The 19,931-nt window shown below is 35.5% G+C and overlaps 1 protein-coding gene across 1 annotated transcript in view; it reads left to right on the top strand.

The window, feature by feature from the left end:
- LOC148542660 (titin-like) overlaps positions 1–19,931 on the top strand; it is a gene marked incomplete at its 5' end in the record, with an annotated part of 334,539 nt that overhangs the window by 37,677 nt on the left and 276,931 nt on the right. Inside the window, 4 exons of the mRNA XM_088467589.1 lie at positions 5,921–6,167; positions 8,991–9,245; positions 11,523–11,777; positions 16,575–16,829. Of these exons, the coding sequence (XP_088323715.1) occupies positions 5,921–6,167; positions 8,991–9,245; positions 11,523–11,777; positions 16,575–16,829 (1,012 nt within the window). The remainder of the gene's footprint in view (positions 1–5,920; positions 6,168–8,990; positions 9,246–11,522; positions 11,778–16,574; positions 16,830–19,931) is intronic.

Below are 19,931 nucleotides of genomic sequence, written 5' to 3'. Positions count from 1 at the left end.
CTTTGCCAAAAACAAAATTATACCATTTGAGGGAGGTTTTGCCAAACCAAACACAGTGGTTTGTGCACAGTTCTACAACAAAATATCTGCCAGAATAGTCAAAGTAACTTTGTGACCAGTAACATCAATCATTTTCCCTATAACTCCATAGAGTTATGTTGGACAATTATCAATGTTGGCCGACCGTATTCTATCATGATGTCTGCAGCCAAACATTGCAGTGGAACATTGAGTCTCATACTAAATGATTTTACAAAATAAATCACCTTTTAATATATTGCTTCTTTTTTTCCTAATAGTACCTGATAAAGTGAAGAACTTTATAGAAAAAAACATCACCACAACTTCTGTATCTCTAAGCTGGCAACACCCTGATGGAAATGCAAGTTCCTATAACATAAAAATCTTGGAAGATTCAACATTCAGTGCAAATGTGACCACAACCTCTGCTATAGTTGAGAATTTGATTCCTGGGAATTATTACACATTCCTGGTCTCTGTTCTTGTAGGAGAAGGAATACAAGGGGATAGTTCATCAGTAGCTAATTATACAAGTAAGTGTTTTTTGGAAGTACTGTAGTAAGAACATCATAGTGGCACAGTGATGAAAATGAAATCTCCCACTAAGTATTATTGTTAAAATCTGCAAATATTCTCTTGTGGAGGAGGAGTAAAGGTGGATAGTTCTCCAATAGCTGATTACATAAGTGTTTATTGGAAGTGGTAAATAAAAAATGGACTCGATCTTATAGTTCACCTGCATGAGGGTCTTTTTTATATTGCACATCTAATTACAAATAGAAAGTTTGGCCAACTTTATTTGTCTCTTCCAATTCCATGTTTTGTTTTGTCTCAGACAACCAGTAAATGTCCTGCAAGTGTGGACTTACAGGTTAGATCTTAACCCTGGAATGACTCTTCTCAGTCTTTTTTAAGTATTGATGTGAAAGTTCCCACAGTGTTGGCCTTATATGACCACATATACAAAACTTGTTAATGGCTGGGAGAACCAATAATAAAGAATAGGCATTAGTGTAGTCCTTAGGGGCAAACATAAGATTTCTACATGGGTTTCTTCCGTGATTGATTTTGGAACAAATTAATGAAAAACTGCTGCAATAAGCCTAAAACAGACACTTTTTAGGTAAATTGTTTTATACATAATGTAAAAAGTATAGTTGAGTTCCAAAATGTTGCTTATTTTTCAAATCCTGTCTAAAAAGACTGAGATAAATAGATACTAATTAAAGGTAAACATATACAACATACAATAACCTATATTTTACCTGAGATGAAGTCAGTTGCATACGCTACACAATGTGTGTTTTATATACATTCCCTTTTTAGTAAGTATGTGACAAGATACATTTACCAAAAAGAAAGGAATTTGTTTTGTATCCAACATGTGGTCATAGCTATTGTTTGGAAAGCAAGTAAAATGCCATTGTTTCATGTTTTCTAGTGTTTTTGAGCCCTTAGAATCATTACTCTAAATTTACATACTGTATTTAAATTCAAGAAATATTACATATGACCATGCTTTGAGGTGGACTGCTACTATGTATCATAAAATAACTTTTGTGCAGAAGACACTAACAGGACTGTATGATACCCAAACAAGATGAACACACAGACATACACAGAACTCAAAATACACAAACAGAACTAAGGCACAGACACACTTACAGTGTTAGATGAGTGGCTCTCAGCTCATGCAACAGTGTAGGCAGACATACTAACAGTTTGCACACTCTTATTCTTCTAGATCAATTATATATTGGTCTCCTTCTTTTCTAAACTATGTTGTAGATGCCATCTGATGATATAGGGGAGACTCTCATTATTCTGATGGATTGGGCAGTAGGAACCCACCTCCATCATTAGAGTTCTCCTGGTCCTTAATTACTCTTAAAATGTTGTGAGCATTCAAATGTGGACTTTTACAGAGGTTAAGATTTTTGTTGTTATTTTTTTAGAAACTGTAACATTAGCTAAATTTTTTTAATCAAATGTTACAAGTTCTTTGTAATAAATGGCACACTTTAGGATGGATATTCAATTCTAAGTGATTGGCACAAATTAGAAATATGTGGTTCAGGTTCCCTAAAAAAAAAACTAACTTTTGGTTCCACATCTAATCGAGACCCAACACGAATCAGTTTTGGAGTTGCAAATAGAACTAAGTCCTGGATCGGGTTTGCTATATGTTTAGAACTCAGATTAAAAAATTAACCTTGGGTTTGGATTGCATGTATATAGTTCCAATTACATAATTTCAGATTTTTAACAACTTTACAGAAATCAAAAGCAGAAAAGAACCAAAACACATGGGGGTTAATTTACTAAAGTGTGAGTTTTTAGAAGTGAGTTTTAGAAGTGATGTTGCCTACAGCAACAAATCAGATTCTACTCAACATTTAACTTGCACCTCCTGGAAGATAATAGCTAGAATCTGATTGGTTGCTTTGGGCAACATCACTTTTAAAACATACTTCTAAAAACTCTCACTTAAGTAAATTTACCCCTTAAGGTTTGCTTTGCCAAAAACAAAATTATACCATTTGAGGGAGGTTTTGCCAAACCAAACACAGTGGTTTGTGCACAGTTCTACAACAAAATATCTGCCAGAATAGTCAAAGTAACTTTGTGACCAGTAACATCAATCATTTTCCCTATAACTCCATAGAGTTATGTTGGACAATTATCAATGTTGGCTGACCGTATTCTATCATGATGTCTGCAGCCAAACATTGCAGTGGAACATTGAGTCTCATACTAAATGATTTTACAAAATAAATCACCTTTTAATATATTGCTTCTTTTTTTCCTAATAGTACCTGATAAAGTGAAGAACCTTATAGCAGAAAACATCACCACAACTTCTGTATCTCTAAGCTGGCAACACCCTGATGGAAATGCAAGTTCCTATAACATAAAAATCTTGGAAGATTCAACATTCAGTGCAAATGTGACCACAACCTCTGCTATAGTTGAGAATTTTATTCCTGGGAATTATTACACATTCCTGGTCTCTGTTCTTGTAGGAGAAGGAATACAAGGGGATAGTTCTTCAGTAGCTAATTATACAAGTAAGTGTTTTTAGGAAGTACTGTAGTAAGAACATCATAGTGGCACAGTGATGAAAATGAAATCTCCCACTAAGTATTATTGTTAAAATCTGCAAATATTCTCTTGTGGAGGAGGAGTAAAGGTGGATAGTTCTCCAGTAGCTGATTATTTAAGTGTTTATTGGAAATGGTAAAAAAATGTCTCCTTCTTATAGTTCACCTGCATGAGGGGGCTTTTTTATATTGCACTTCTAATTACATATAGAATGTTTGGCCAGCTTTATTTTTCTCTTCCATGTTTTGTTTTGCTCTGACAACCAGTAAACGTCCTGCAAGTGTGGACTTACAGGTTAGATCTTAACCATGGAATGACTCTTCTCAGCCTTTTTGAAGTATTGTTGTGAAAATTCCCACAGTGTTGGCCTTATATGACCACATATACAAAACTTGTTCATGGCTGGGACAACCAGTAAAAAAGAACAGGTGTTAGTGTAGTCCTTAGGGGCAAACATAAGATTTCTACATGGGTTTCTTCCGTGATTGATTTTGGAACAAAGCAATGAAAAACTGCTGCACTAAGCCTTATACAGACACTTTTTCGGTAAATTGTTTTATACAAAATGTAAAAAGTATAGTTGAGTTCCAAAATGTTGCTTATTTTTCAAATCCTATCTAAAAAGACTTAGGCCCTCATTCAGAGCCGTACGCTCTGAGCAGAGCGCACGCTCTGAATGAGGGCCGGGCTCCATTTTCATGGAGCGTCCTCCTGGACGCTCGTATAGCTGTGGGTCACCACCCACAGGCTATACGAGCGTGCATTGTGATGGCCGCGATGGTCGAGACCAACGCGACCATTGAATTTGAGAGCCGGAGCCTGCGGTTGAGGTTTTCAAGCGCAAGCTCCAGAGTGATTTTGGCTCTCTCAGAGCCACAATCACTCCCACTGGCATCACTAGTGATGTCAGTGGGCCGGCTTCTGACGGGAGGTGTTCCCGTGGGAACGCCCCCGTCAGGGAGGCACGCCCCCGGCACGCCCACCAATGGGGGCATGCTGTCAATCAACATTGACAGCACGCCCCCTTTGATCGGACACAACGAGCGAAGGACTTTCCTTCGCTCGTCGCATCTGGCGCATGCGCATGACGGAGCTCCCTCCGTCGTGCGCATGCTCAGTCCATAACATCGACCCACTTGCGAGCGGACAGCCGCTCGCAAGTGGGTCTGAATCAGGCCCTTAGATCAATAGATACTAATTAAAGGTAAAACATATACAACATACAATAACCTATATTTTACCTGAGATGAAGTCAGTTGCATATGCTACACAATGTGTGTTTTATATACATTCAATTTTTAGTAAGTATGTGACAAGATACATTTACCAAAAAGAAAGGAATTTGTTTTGCATCCAACATGTGGTCATAGCTATTGTTTGGATAGCAAGTAAAATGTCATTGTTATATGTTTTCTAGTGTTTTTGAGCCCTTAGAATCATTACTCTAACTTTACATACTGTATTTAAATTCAAGAAATATTACATATGACCATGCTTTGAGGTGGACTGCTTCTATGTATCATAAAATAACTTTTGTGCTGAAGACACTAACAGGACTGTAGGATACCCAGACAAGATGAACACACAGACATACACAGAACTCAAAATACACAAACAGAACTAAGGCACAGACACACTTACAGTGCTAGATGAGTGGCTCACAGATCATGCAACAGTGTAGGCAGACATACTAACAGTTTGCACATTCTTATTCTACTAGATCAATTATATATTGGTCTCCTTCTTTTCTAAACTATGTTGTAGATGCCATCTGATGATATAGGGGAGACTCTCATTATTCTGATGGATTGGGCAATAGGAACCCACCTCCATCATTAGAGTGCTCCTGGTCCTTAATTACTCTTAAAATGTTGTGAGCATTCAATGTGGACTTTTAGAGTGGTTAAGATTTTTGTTGTTATTTTTTAAGAAACTGTGACATTAGCTAAATTTTTATAATAAAATGTTATAAGTTCTTTGTAATAAATGGCACACTTTAGGATGGATATTCAAGTCTAAGTGATTGGCACAAATTAGAAATATGTGGTTCAGTTTCCCTAAAAAAAAAAACTAAATTTTGCTTCCACATCTAATCGAGACCCAACACGAATCAGTTTTGGAGTTGCAAATAGAACTAAATCCTGGATAGGGATTGCTATATGTTTAGAACTCAGATTTAAAAATGAACCTTGGGTTTGGATTGCATGTATATAGTTCCAATTACATAATTTCAGATTTTTAACAACTTTACAGAAATCAAAAGCAGAAAAGAACCAAAACACATGGGGGTTAATTTACTAAAGTGAGAGTTTTTAGAAGTGAGTTTTAGAAGTGATGTTGCCTATAGCAACAAATCAGATTCTACTCATCATTTAACTAGCACCTCCTGGAAGATAATAGCTAGAATCTGATTGGTTGCTTTGGGCAACATCACTTTTAAAACATACTTCTAAAAACTCTCACTTAAGTAAATTTACCCCTTAAGGTTTGCTTTGCCAAAAACAAAATTATACCATTTGAGGGAGGTTTTGCCAAACCAAACACAGTGGTTTGTGCACAGTTCTACAACAAAATATCTGCCAGAATAGTCAAAGTAACTTTGTGACCAGTAACATCAATCATTTTCTCTATAACTCCATAGAGTTATGTTGGACAATTATCAATGTTGGCCGACCGTTTTCTATCATGATGTCTGCAGCCAAACATTGCAGGGGAACATTGAGTTTCATACTAAATGATTTTACAAAATAAATCACCTTTTAATATATTGCTTCTTTTTTCCATAATAGTACCTGATAAAGTGAAGAACCTTATAGCAGAAAACATCACCACAACTTCTGTATCTCTAAGCTGGCAACACTCTGATGGAAATGCAAGTTCATATAACATAAAAATCTTGGAAGATTCAACATTCAGTGCAAATGTGACCACAACCTCAGCTACAGTTGAGAATTTGATTGCTGGGAATTATTACACATTCCTGGTCTCTGTTCTTGTAGGAGAAGGAATACAAGGGGATAGTTCTTCAGTAGCTAATTATACAAGTAAGTGTTTTTAGGAAGTACTGTAGTAAGAACATCATAGTGGCACAGTGATGAAAATGAAATCTCCCACTAAGTATTATTGTTAAAATCTGCAAATATTCTCTTGTGGAGGAGGAGTAAAGGTGGATAGTTCTCCAGTAGCTGATTATTTAAGTGTTTATTGGAAATGGTAAAAAAATGTCTCCTTCTTATAGTTCACCTGCATGAGGGGGCTTTTTTATATTGCACTTCTAATTACATATAGAATGTTTGGCCAGCTTTATTTTTCTCTTCCATGTTTTGTTTTGCTCTGACAACCAGTAAACGTCCTGCAAGTGTGGACTTACAGGTTAGATCTTAACCATGGAATGACTCTTCTCAGCCTTTTTGAAGTATTGTTGTGAAAATTCCCACAGTGTTGGCCTTATATGACCACATATACAAAACTTGTTCATGGCTGGGACAACCAGTAAAAAAGAACAGGTGTTAGTGTAGTCCTTAGGGGCAAACATAAGATTTCTACATGGGTTTCTTCCGTGATTGATTTTGGAACAAAGCAATGAAAAACTGCTGCACTAAGCCTTATACAGACACTTTTTCGGTAAATTGTTTTATACAAAATGTAAAAAGTATAGTTGAGTTCCAAAATGTTGCTTATTTTTCAAATCCTATCTAAAAAGACTTAGGCCCTCATTCAGAGCCGTACGCTCTGAGCAGAGCGCACGCTCTGAATGAGGGCCGGGCTCCATTTTCATGGAGCGTCCTCCTGGACGCTCGTATAGCTGTGGGTCACCACCCACAGGCTATACGAGCGTGCATTGTGATGGCCGCGATGGTCGAGACCAACGCGACCATTGAATTTGCGAGCCGGAGCCTGCGGTTGAGGTTTTCAAGCGCAAGCTCCAGAGTGATTTTGGCTCTCTCAGAGCCACAATCACTCCCACTGGCATCACTAGTGATGTCAGTGGGCCGGCTTCTGACGGGAGGTGTTCCCGTGGGAACGCCCCCGTCAGGGAGGCACGCCCCCGGCACGCCCACCAATGGGGGCATGCTGTCAATCAACATTGACAGCACGCCCCCTTTGATCGGACACAACGAGCGAAGGACTTTCCTTCGCTCGTCGCATCTGGCGCATGCGCATGACGGAGCTCCCTCCGTCGTGCGCATGCTCAGTCCATAACATCGACCCACTTGCGAGTGGACAGCCGCTCGCAAGTGGGTCTGAATCAGGCCCTTAGATCAATAGATACTAATTAAAGGTAAAACATATACAACATACAATAACCTATATTTTACCTGAGATGAAGTCAGTTGCATATGCTACACAATGTGTGTTTTATATACATTCAATTTTTAGTAAGTATGTGACAAGATACATTTACCAAAAAGAAAGGAATTTGTTTTGCATCCAACATGTGGTCATAGCTATTGTTTGGATAGCAAGTAAAATGTCATTGTTATATGTTTTCTAGTGTTTTTGAGCCCTTAGAATCATTACTCTAACTTTACATACTGTATTTAAATTCAAGAAATATTACATATGACCATGCTTTGAGGTGGACTGCTTCTATGTATCATAAAATAACTTTTGTGCTGAAGACACTAACAGGACTGTAGGATACCCAGACAAGATGAACACACAGACATACACAGAACTCAAAATACACAAACAGAACTAAGACACAGACACACTTATAGTGCTAGATGAGTGGCTCACAGATCATGCAACAGTGTAGGCAGACATACTAACAGTTTGCACATTCTTATTCTACTAGATCAATTATATATTGGTCTCCTTCTTTTCTAAACTATGTTGTAGATGCCATCTGATGATATAGGGGAGACTCTCATTATTCTGATGGATTGGGCAATAGGAACCCACCTCCATCATTAGAGTGCTCCTGGTCCTTAATTACTCTTAAAATGTTGTGAGCATTCAATGTGGACTTTTAGAGTGGTTAAGATTTTTGTTGTTATTTTTTAAGAAACTGTGACATTAGCTAAATTTTTATAATAAAATGTTATAAGTTCTTTGTAATAAATGGCACACTTTAGGATGGATATTCAAGTCTAAGTGATTGGCACAAATTAGAAATATGTGGTTCAGTTTCCCTAAAAAAAAACACTAAATTTTGCTTCCACATCTAATCGAGACCCAACACGAATCAGTTTTGGAGTTGCAAATAGAACTAAATCCTGGATAGGGATTGCTATATGTTTAGAACTCAGATTTAAAAATGAACCTTGGGTTTGGATTGCATGTATATAGTTCCAATTACATAATTTCAGATTTTTAACAACTTTACAGAAATCAAAAGCAGAAAAGAACCAAAACACATGGGGGTTAATTTACTAAAGTGAGAGTTTTTAGAAGTGAGTTTTAGAAGTGATGTTGCCTATAGCAACAAATCAGATTCTACTCATCATTTAACTAGCACCTCCTGGAAGATAATAGCTAGAATCTGATTGGTTGCTTTGGGCAACATCACTTTTAAAACATACTTCTAAAAACTCTCACTTAAGTAAATTTACCCCTTAAGGTTTGCTTTGCCAAAAACAAAATTATACCATTTGAGGGAGGTTTTGCCAAACCAAACACAGTGGTTTGTGCACAGTTCTACAACAAAATATCTGCCAGAATAGTCAAAGTAACTTTGTGACCAGTAACATCAATCATTTTCCCTATAACTCCATAGAGTTATGTTGGACAATTATCAATGTTGGCCGACCGTATTCTATCATGATGTCTGCAGCCAAACATTGCAGTGGAACATTGAGTCTCATAATAAATGATTTTACAAAATAAATCACCTTTTAATATATTGCTTCTTTTTTTCCTAATAGTACCTGATAAAGTGAAGAACCTTATAGCAGAAAACATCACCACAACTTCTGTATCTCTAAGCTGGCAACACCCTGATGGAAATGCAAGTTCCTATAACATAAAAATCTTGGAAGATTCAACATTCAGTGCAAATGTGACCACAACCTCTGCTATAGTTGAGAATTTGATTCCTGGGAATTATTACACATTCCTGGTCTCTGTTCTTGTAGGAGAAGGAATACAAGGGGATAGTTCTTCAGTAGCTAATTATACAAGTAAGTGTTTTTTGGAAGTACTGTAGTAAGAACATCATAGTGGCACAGTGATGAAAATGAAATCTCCCACTAAGTATTATTGTTAAAATCTGCAAATATTCTCTTGTGGAGGAGGAGTAAAGGTGGATAGTTCTCCAGTAGCTGATTCTATAAGTGTCTATTGGAAGAGGTAAAAAAAAGACTCGATCTTATAGTTCACCTGCATGATGGTCTTTTTTATATTGCACATCTAATTACATATAGAATGTTTGTCCAACTTTATTTGTCTCTTCCAATTACATGTTTTGTTTTGTCTCAGACAACCAGTAAATGTCCTGCAAGTGTGGAATTACAGCTTAGATCTTAACCCTGGAATGACTCTTCTCAGCCTTTTTTAAGTATTGATGTGAAAGTTCCCACAGTGTTGGCCTTATATGACCACATATACAAAACTTGTTAATGGCTGGGAGAACCAATAATAAAGAATAGGCATTAGTGTAGTCCTTAGGGGCAAACATAAGATTTCTGCATGGGTTTCTTCCATGATTGATTTTGGAACAAAGCAATGAAAAACTGCTGCAATAAGCCTAAAACAGACACTTTTTAGGTAAATTGTTTTATACATAATGTAAAAAGTAAAGTTGAGTTACAAAATGTTGCTTATTTTTCAAATCCTATCTAAAAAGACTGAGATCAATAGATACTAATTAAAGGTAAACATATACAACATACAATAACCTATATTTTACCTGAGATGAAGTCAGTTGCATACGCTACACAATGTGTGTTTTATATACATTCAATTTTTAGTAAGTATGTGACAAGATACATTTACCAAAAAGAAAGGAATTTGTTTTGCATCCAACATGGGTCATAGCTATTGTTTGGATAGCAAGTAAAATGTCATTGTTATATGTTTTCTAGTGTTTTTGAGCCCTTAGAATCATTACTCTAACTTTACATACTGTATTTAAATTCAAGAAATATTACATATGACCATGCTTTGAGGTGGACTGCTTCTATGTATCATAAAATAACTTTTGTGCTGAAGACACTAACAGGACTGTAGGATACCCAGACAAGATGAACACACAGACATACACAGAACTCAAAATACACAAACAGAACTAAGGCACAGACACACTTACAGTGCTAGATGAGTGGCTCACAGATCATGCAACAGTGTAGGCAGACATACTAACAGTTTGCACATTCTTATTCTTCTAGATCAATTATATATTGGTCTCCTTCTTTTCTAAACTATGTTGTAGATGCCATCTGATGATATAGGGGAGACTCTCATTATTCTGATGGATTGGGCAATAGGAACCCACCTCCATCATTAGAGTTCTCCTGGTCCTTAATTACTCTTAAAATGTTGTGAGCATTCAAATGTGGACTTTTAGAGAGGTTAAGATTTTTGTTGTTATTTTTTAAGAAACTGTGACATTAGCTACATTTTTATAATAAAATGTTATAAGTTCTTTGTAATAAATGGCACACTTTAGGATGGATATTCAAGTCTAAGTGATTGGCACAAATTAGAAATATGTGGTTCAGTTTCCCTAAAAAAAAAAACTAACTTTTGCTTCCACATCTAATCGAGACCCAACACGAATCAGTTTTGGAGTTGCAAATAGAACTAAATCCTGGATAGGGATTGCTATATGTTTAGAACTCAGATTTAAAAATGAACCTTGGGTTTGGATTGCATGTATATAGTTCCAATTACATAATTTCAGATTTTTAACAACTTTACAGAAATCAAAAGCAGAAAAGAACCAAAACACATGGGGGTTAATTTACTAAAGTGAGAGTTTTTAGAAGTGAGTTTTAGAAGTGATGTTGCCTATAGCAACAAATCAGATTCTACTCATCATTTAACTAGCACCTCCTGGAAGATAATAGCTAGAATCTGATTGGTTGCTTTGGGCAACATCACTTTTAAAACATACTTCTAAAAACTCTCACTTAAGTAAATTTACCCCTTAAGGTTTGCTTTGCCAAAAACAAAATTATAACATTTGAGGGTGGTTTTGCCAAACCAAACACAGTGGTTTGTGCACAGTTCTACAACAAAATATCTGCCAGAATAGTCAAAATAACTTTGTGACCAGTAACATCAATCATTTTCCCTATAACTCCATAGAGTTATGTTGGACAATTATCAATGTTGGCCGACCGTATTCTATCATGATGTCTGCAGCCAAACATTGCAGTGGAAGATTGAGTCTCATACCAAAATGATTTTACAAAATAAATCACCTTTTAATATATTGCTTCTTTTTTTCCTAATAGTACCTGATAAAGTGAAGAACCTTATAGAAGAGAACATCACCACAACTTCTGTATCTCTAAGCTGGCAACACCCTGATGGAAATGCAAGTTCCTATAACATAAAAATGTTGGAAGATTCAACATTCAGTGCAAATGTGACCACAACCTCTGCTATAGTTGAGAATTTGATTCCTGGGAATTATTACACATTCCTGGTCTCTGTTCTTGTAGGAGAAGGAATACAAGGGGATAGTTCTTCAGTAGCTAATTATACAAGTAAGTGTTTTTAGGGAAGTACTGTTGTAAGAACATCATAGTGGCACAGTGATGAAAATGAAATCGTCCACTAAGTAATATTGTTAAAATCTGCAAATATTCTCTTGTAGAGGAGGAGTATAAGTGGATAGTTCTCCAGTAGCTGATTATATAAGTGTTTATTGGAAATGGTTAAAAAAAAGTCTCCTTCTTATAGTTCACCTGCATGAGGGGGCTTTTTTATATTGCACTTCTAATTACATATAGAATGATTGGCCAGCTTTATTTTTCTCTTCCATGTTTTGTTTTGCTCTGACAACCAGTAAACGTCCTGCAAGTGTGGACTTACAGGCTAGATCTTAACCCTGGAATGACTCTTCTCAGCCTTTTTGAAGTATTGTTGTGAAAATTCCCACAGTGTTGGCCTTATATAAACACATATACAAAACTTGTTCATGGCTGGGAGAACCAGTAAAAAAGAACAGGTGTTAGTGTAGTCCTTAGGGGCAAACATAAGATTTCTACATGGGTTTCTTCCGTGTTTGATTTTGGAACAAAGCAATGAAAAACTGCTGCACTAAGCCTTAAACAGACACTTTTTCGGTAAATTGTTTTATACAAAATGTAAAAAGTATAGTTGAGTTCCAAAATGTTGCTTATTTTTCAAATCCTATCTAAAAAGACTGAGATCAATAGATACTAATTAAAGGTAAAACATATACAACATACAATAACCTATATTTTACCTGAGATGAAGTCAGTTGCATATGCTACACAATGTGTGTTTTATATACATTCAATTTTTAGTAAGTATGTGACAAGATACATTTACCAAAAAGAAAGGAATTTGTTTTGCATCCAACATGTGGTCATAGCTATTGTTTGGATAGCAAGTAAAATGCCATTGTTTCATGTTTTGTAGTGTTTTTGAGCCCTTAGAATCATTACTCTAAATTTACATACTGTATTTAAATTCAAGAAATATTACATATGACCATGCTTTGAGGTGGACTGCTACTATTTATCTTAAAATAACTTTTGTGCAGAAGACTCTAACAGGACTGTAGGATACCCAGACAAAATGAACACACAGACATACACAGAACTCAATATACACAAACAGAACTAAGACACAGACACACTTACAGTGCTAGATGAGTGGCTCACAACTCATGCAACAGTTTAGGCAGACATACTAACAGTTTGCACACTCTTATTCTTCTACATCAATTATATATTGGTCTCCTTCTTTTCTAAACTATGTTGTAGATGCCATCTGATGATATAGGGGAGACTCTCATTATTCTGATGGATTGGGCAATAGGAACCCACCCCCATCATTAGAGTTCTACTGGTCCTTAATTACTCATAAAATGTTGTGAGCATTCAAATGTGGACTTTTAGAGTGGTAAAGATTTTTGTTGTTATTTTTTTAGAAACTGTGACATTAGCTAAATTTTTATAATAAAATGTTACAAGTTCTTTGTTATAAATGGCACACTTTAGGATGGATATTCAAGTCTAAGTGATTGGCACAAATTAGAAATATGTGGTTCAGTTTCCCTAAAAAAAAAACTAAATTTTGGTTCCACATCTAATTGAGACCAAACACGAATCATTTTTGGAGTTGCAAATAGAACTAAATCCTGGATAGGGATTGCTATATGTTTAGAACTCAGATTAAAAAATGAACCTTGGGTTTGAATTGCATGTATATAGTTCCAATTACATAATTTCAGATTTTTAACAACTTTACAGAAATCAAAAGCAGAAAAGAACCAAAACACATGGGGGTTAATTTACTAAAGTGAGAGTTTTTAGAAGTGAGTTTTAGAAGTGATGTTGCCTATAGCAACAAATCAGATTCTACTCATCATTTAACTAGCACCTCCTGGAAGATAATAGCTAGAATCTGATTGGTTGCTTTTGGCAACATCACTTTTAAAACATACTTCTAAAAACTCTCACTTAAGTAAATTTACCCCTTAAGGTTTGCTTTGCCAAAAACAAAATTATAACATTTGAGGGAGGTTTTGCCAAACCAAACACAGTGGTTTGTGCACAGTTGTACAACAAAATATCTGCCAGAATAGTTAAAGTAACTTTGTGACCAGTAACATCAATCATTCTCCCTATAACTCCATAGAGTTATGTTGGACAATTATCAATGTTGGCAAAACCGTATTCTATCATGAAGTCTGCAGCCAAACATTGCAGTGGACGATTGAGTCTCATACTAAATGATTTTACAAAATAAATCACCTTTTAATATTTTGCTTCTTTTTTCCTAATAGTACCTGATAAAGTGAAGAACCTTATAGCAGAGAACATCACCACAACTTCTGTATCTCTAAGCTGGAAACACCCTTATGGAAATGCAAGTTCCTATAACATAAAAATCTTGGAAGATTCAACATTCAGTGCAAATGTGACCACAACCTCTGCTATAGTTGAGAATTTGATTCCTGGGAATTATTACACATTCCTGGTCTCTGTTCTTGTAGGAGAAGGAATACAAGGGGATAGTTCATCAGTAGCTAATTATACAAGTAAGTGTTTTTAGGGAAGTACTGTTGTAAGAAAATCATAGTGGCACAGTGATGAAAATGAAATCGCCCACTAAGTAATATTGTTAAAAAATGCAAATATTCTCTTGTGGAGGAGGAGTATAAGTGGATAGTTCTCCAGTAGCTGATTATATAAGTGTTTGTTGGAAATGGTAAAAAAAAGTCTCCTTCTTATAGTTCACCTGCATGAGGGGCTTTTTTATATTGCACTTCTAATTACATATAGAATGTTTGGCCAGCTTTAATTTTCTCTTCCATGTTTTGTTTTGCTCTGACAACCAGTAAATGTCCCGCAAGTGTGGACTTACAGGTTAGATCTTAACCATGGAATTACTCTTCTCAGCCTTTTTGAAGTATTGATGTGAAAATTCCCACAGCGTTGGCCTTATATGACCACATATACAAAACTTGTTCATGGCTGGGAGAACCAGTAAAAAAGAACAGGTGTTAGTGTAGTCATTAGGGGCAAACATCAGATTTCTACATGGGTTTCTTCCGTGATTGATTTTGGAACAAAGCAATGAAAAACTGCTGCACTAAGCCTTAAACAGACACTTTTTCGGTAACTTGTTTTATACAAAATGTAAAAAGTATAGTTGAGTTCCAAAATGTTGCTTATTTTTCAAATCCTATCTAAAAAGACTGAGATCAATAGATACTAATTAAAGATAAAACATATACAACATACAATAGCCTATCTTTTACCTGAGATGAAGTCAGTTGCATATGCTACACAATGTGTGTTTTATATACATTCAATTTTTAATAAGTATGTGACAAGATACATTTACCAAAAAGAAAGGAATTTGTTTTGCATCCAACATGTGGTCATAGCTATTGTTTGGATAGCAAGTAAAATGCCATTGTTTCATGTTTTCTAGTGTTTTTGAGCCCTTAGAATCATTACTCTAAATTTACATACTGTATTTAAATTCAAGAAATATTACATATGACCATGCTTTGAGGTGGACTGCTACTATGTTTCATAAAATAACTTTTGTGCAGAAGACACTAACAGGACTGTAGGATACCCAGACAAGATGAACACACAGACATACACAGAACTCAAAATACACAAACAGAACTAAGGCACAGACACACTTACAGTGCTAGATGAGTGGCTCACAGATCATGCAACAGTGTAGGCAGACATACTAACAGTTTGCACATTCTTATTCTTCTAGATCAATTATATATTGGTCTCCTTCTTTTCTAAACTATGTTGTAGATGCCATCTGATGATATAGGGGAGACTCTCATTATTCTGATGGATTGGGCAATAGGAACCCACCTCCATCATTAGAGTGCTACTGGTCCTTAATTACTCTTAAAATGTTGTGAGCATTCAATGTGGACTTTTAGAGTGGGTAAGATTTTTGTTGTTATTTTTTTAGAAACTGTGACATTAGCTAAATTTTTATAATAAAATGTTACAAGTTCTTTGTAATAAATGGCACACTTTAGGATGGATATTCAAGTCTAAGTGATTGGCACAAATTAGAAATATGTGGTTCAGTTTCCCTAAAAAAAAAACTAACTTTTGGTTCCACATCTAATCGAGACCAAACACGAATCAGTTTTGGAGTTGCAAATAGAACTAAATCCTGGATAGGGATTACTATATGTTTAGAACTCAGATTAAAAAATGAACCTTGGGTTTGAATTGCATGTATATAGTTCCAATTACATAATTTCAGATTTTTAACAACTTTACAGAAATCAAAAGCAGAAAAGAACCCAAACACATGGGGGTTAATTTACTAAAGTGAGAGTTTTTAGAAGTGAGTTTTAGAAGTGATGTTGCCTATAGCAACAAATCAGATTCTACTCATCATTTAACTAGCACCTCCTGGAAGATAATAGCTAGAATCTGATTGGTTGCTTTGGGCAACATCACTTTTAAAACATACTTCTAAAAACTCTCACTTAATAAATTTACCCCTTAAGGTTTGCTTTGCCAAAAACAAAATGATAACATTTGAGGGAGGTTTTGCCAAACCAAACACAGTGGTTTGTGCACAGTTCTACAACAAAATATCTGCCAGAATAGTCAAAGTAACTTTGTGACCAGTAACATCAATCATTTTCCCTATAACTCCATAGAGTTATGTTGGACAATTATCAATGTTGGCCGACCGTATTCTATCATGATGTCTGCAGCCAAACATTGCAGTGGAAGATTGAGTCTCATACTAAATGATTTTACAAAATAAATCACCTTTTAATATATTGCTTCTTTTTTTCCTAATAGTACCTGATAAAGTGAAGAACCTTATAGCAGAGAACATCACCACAACTTCTGTATCTCTAAGCTGGCAACACCCTGATGGAAATGCAAGTTCCTATAACATAAAAATCTTGGAAGATTCAACATTCAGTGCAAATGTGACCACAACCTCTGCTATAGTTGAGAATTTGATTCCTGGGAATTATTACACATTCCTGGTCTCTGTTATTGTAGGAGAAGGAATACAAGGGGATAGTTCTTCAGTAGCTAATTATACAAGTAAGTGTTTTTAGGGAAGTACTGTTGTAAGAACATCATAGTGGCACAGTGATGAAAATGAAATCGCCCACTAAGTAATATTGTTAAAATCTGCAAATATTCTCTTGTGGAGGAGGAGTATAAGTGGATAGTTCTCCAGTAGCTGATTATATAAGTGTTTATTGGAAATGGTAAAAAAAAGTCTCCTTCTTATACTTCACCTGCATGAGGGGCTTTTTTATATTGCACTTCTAATTACATATAGAATGTTTGGCCAGCTTTATTTTTCTCTTCCATGTTTTGTTTTGCACTGACAACCAGTAAACGTCCTGCAAGTGTGGACTTACAGGTTAGATCTTAACCATGGAATGACTCTTCTCAGCCTTTTTGAAGTATTGATGTGAAAATTCCCACAGCGTTGGCCTTATATGACCACATATACAAAACTTGTTCATGGCTGGGAGAACCAGTAAAAAAGAACAGGTGTTATTGTAGTCCTTAGGGGCAAACATAAGATTTCTTCATGGGTTTCTTCCGTGATTGATTTTGGAACAAAGCAATGAAAAACTGCTGCAATAAGCCTTAAACAGACACTTTTTCGGTAAATTGTTTTATACAAAATGTAAAAAGTATAGTTGAGTTCCAAAATGTTGCTTATTTTTCAAATCCTATCTAAAAAGACTGAGATCAATAGATACTAATTAAAGGTAAAACATATACAACATACAATAACCTATCTTTTACCTGATATGAAGTCAGTTGCATATGCTACACAATGTGTGTTTTATATACATTCCCTTTTTAGTAAGTATGTGACAAGATACATTTACCAAAATGAAAGGAATTTGTTTTGCATCCAACATGTGGTCATAGCTATTGTTTGGATAGCAAGTAAAATGCCATTGTTTCATGTTTTCTAGTGTTTTTGAGCCCTTAGAATCATTACTCTAAATTTACATACTGTATTTAAATTCAAGAAATATTACATATGACCATGCTTTGAGGTGGACTGCTACTATTTATCTTAAAATAACTTTTGTGCAGAAGACTCTAACAGGACTGTAGGATACCCAGACAAAATGAACACACAGACATACACAGAACTCAAAATACACAAACAGAACTAAGACACAGACACACTTATAGTGCTAGATGAGTGGCTCACAACTCATGCAACAGTGTAGGCAGACATACTAACAGTTTGCACACTCTTATTCTTCTACATCAATTATATATTGGTCTCCTTCTTTTCTAAACTATGTTGTAGATGCCATCTGATGATATAGGGGAGACTCTCATTATTCTGATGGATTGGGCAATAGGAACCCACCCCCATCATTAGAGTTCTACTGGTCCTTAATTACTCATAAAATGTTGTGAGCATTCAAATGTGGACTTTTAGAGTGGTAAAGATTTTTGTTGTTATTTTTTTAGAAACTGTGACATTAGCTAAATTTTTATAATAAAATGTTACAAGTTCTTTGTTATAAATGGCACACTTTAGGATGGATATTCAAGTCTAAGTGATTGGCACAAATTAGAAATATGTGGTTCAGTTTCCCTAAAAAAAAAACTAACTTTTGGTTCCACATCTAATTGAGACCAAACACGAATCACTTTTGGAGTTGCAAATAGAACTAAATCCTGGATAGGGATTGCTATATGTTTAGAACTCAGATTAAAAAATGAACCTTGGGTTTGAATTGCATGTATATAGTTCCAATTACATAATTTCAGATTTTTAACAACTTTACAGAAATCAAAAGCAGAAAAGAACCAAAACACATGGGGGTTAATTTACTAAAGTGAGAGTTTTTAGAAGTGAGTTTTAGAAGTGATGTTGCCTATAGCAACAAATCAGATTCTACTCATCATTTAACTAGCACCTCCTGGAAGATAATAGCTAGAATCTGATTGGTTGCTTTTGGCAACATCACTTTTAAAACATACTTCTAAAAACTCTCACTTAAGTAAATTTACCCCTTAAGGTTTGCTTTGCCAAAAACAAAATTATAACATTTGAGGGAGGTTTTGCCAAACCAAACACAGTGGTTTGTGCACAGTTCTACAACAAAATATCTGCCAGAATAGTTAAAGTAACTTTGTGACCAGTAACATCAATCATTCTCCCTATAACTCCATAGAGTTATGTTGGACAATTATCAATGTTGGCAAAACCGTATTCTATCATGAAGTCTGCAGCCAAACATTGCAGTGGACGATTGAGTCTCATACTAAATGATTTTACAAAATAAATCACCTTTTAATATTTTGCTTCTTTTTTCCTAATAGTACCTGATAAAGTGAAGAACCTTATAGCAGAGAACATCACCACAACTTCTGTATCTCTAAGCTGGAAACACCCTTATGGAAATGCAAGTTCCTATAACATAAAAATCTTGGAAGATTCAACATTCAGTGCAAATGTGACCACAACCTCTGCTATAGTTGAGAATTTGATTCCTGGGAATTATTACACATTCCTGGTCTCTGTTCTTGTAGGAGAAGGAATACAAGGGGATAGTTCATCAGTAGCTAATTATACAAGTAAGTGTTTTTAGGGAAGTACTGTTGTAAGAAAATCATAGTGGCACAGTGATGAAAATGAAATCGCCCACTAAGTAATATTGTTAAAAAATGCAAATATTCTCTTGTGGAGGAGGAGTATAAGTGGATAGTTCTCCAGTAGCTGATTATATAAGTGTTTGTTGGAAATGGTAAAAAAAAGTCTCCTTCTTATAGTTCACCTGCATGAGGGGCTTTTTTATATTGCACTTCTAATTACATATAGAATGTTTGGCCAGCTTTAATTTTCTCTTCCATGTTTTGTTTTGCTCTGACAACCAGTAAATGTCCCGCAAGTGTGGACTTACAGGTTAGATCTTAACCATGGAATGACTCTTCTCAGCCTTTTTGAAGTATTGATGTGAAAATTCCCACAGCGTTGGCCTTATATGACCACATATACAAAACTTGTTCATGGCTGGGAGAACCAGTAAAAAAGAACAGGTGTTAGTGTAGTCATTAGGGGCAAACATCAGATTTCTACATGGGTTTCTTCCGTGATTGATTTTGGAACAAAGCAATGAAAAACTGCTGCACTAAGCCTTAAACAGACACTTT

The sequence above is a fragment of the Taudactylus pleione genome, unplaced genomic scaffold (assembly GCF_031769625.1).
Source record: "Taudactylus pleione unplaced genomic scaffold, aTauple2 ptg000010l, whole genome shotgun sequence".
NCBI lineage: Eukaryota > Metazoa > Chordata > Amphibia > Anura > Myobatrachidae > Taudactylus > Taudactylus pleione.
This window is presented reverse-complemented; position numbering and strand designations above follow the sequence as displayed.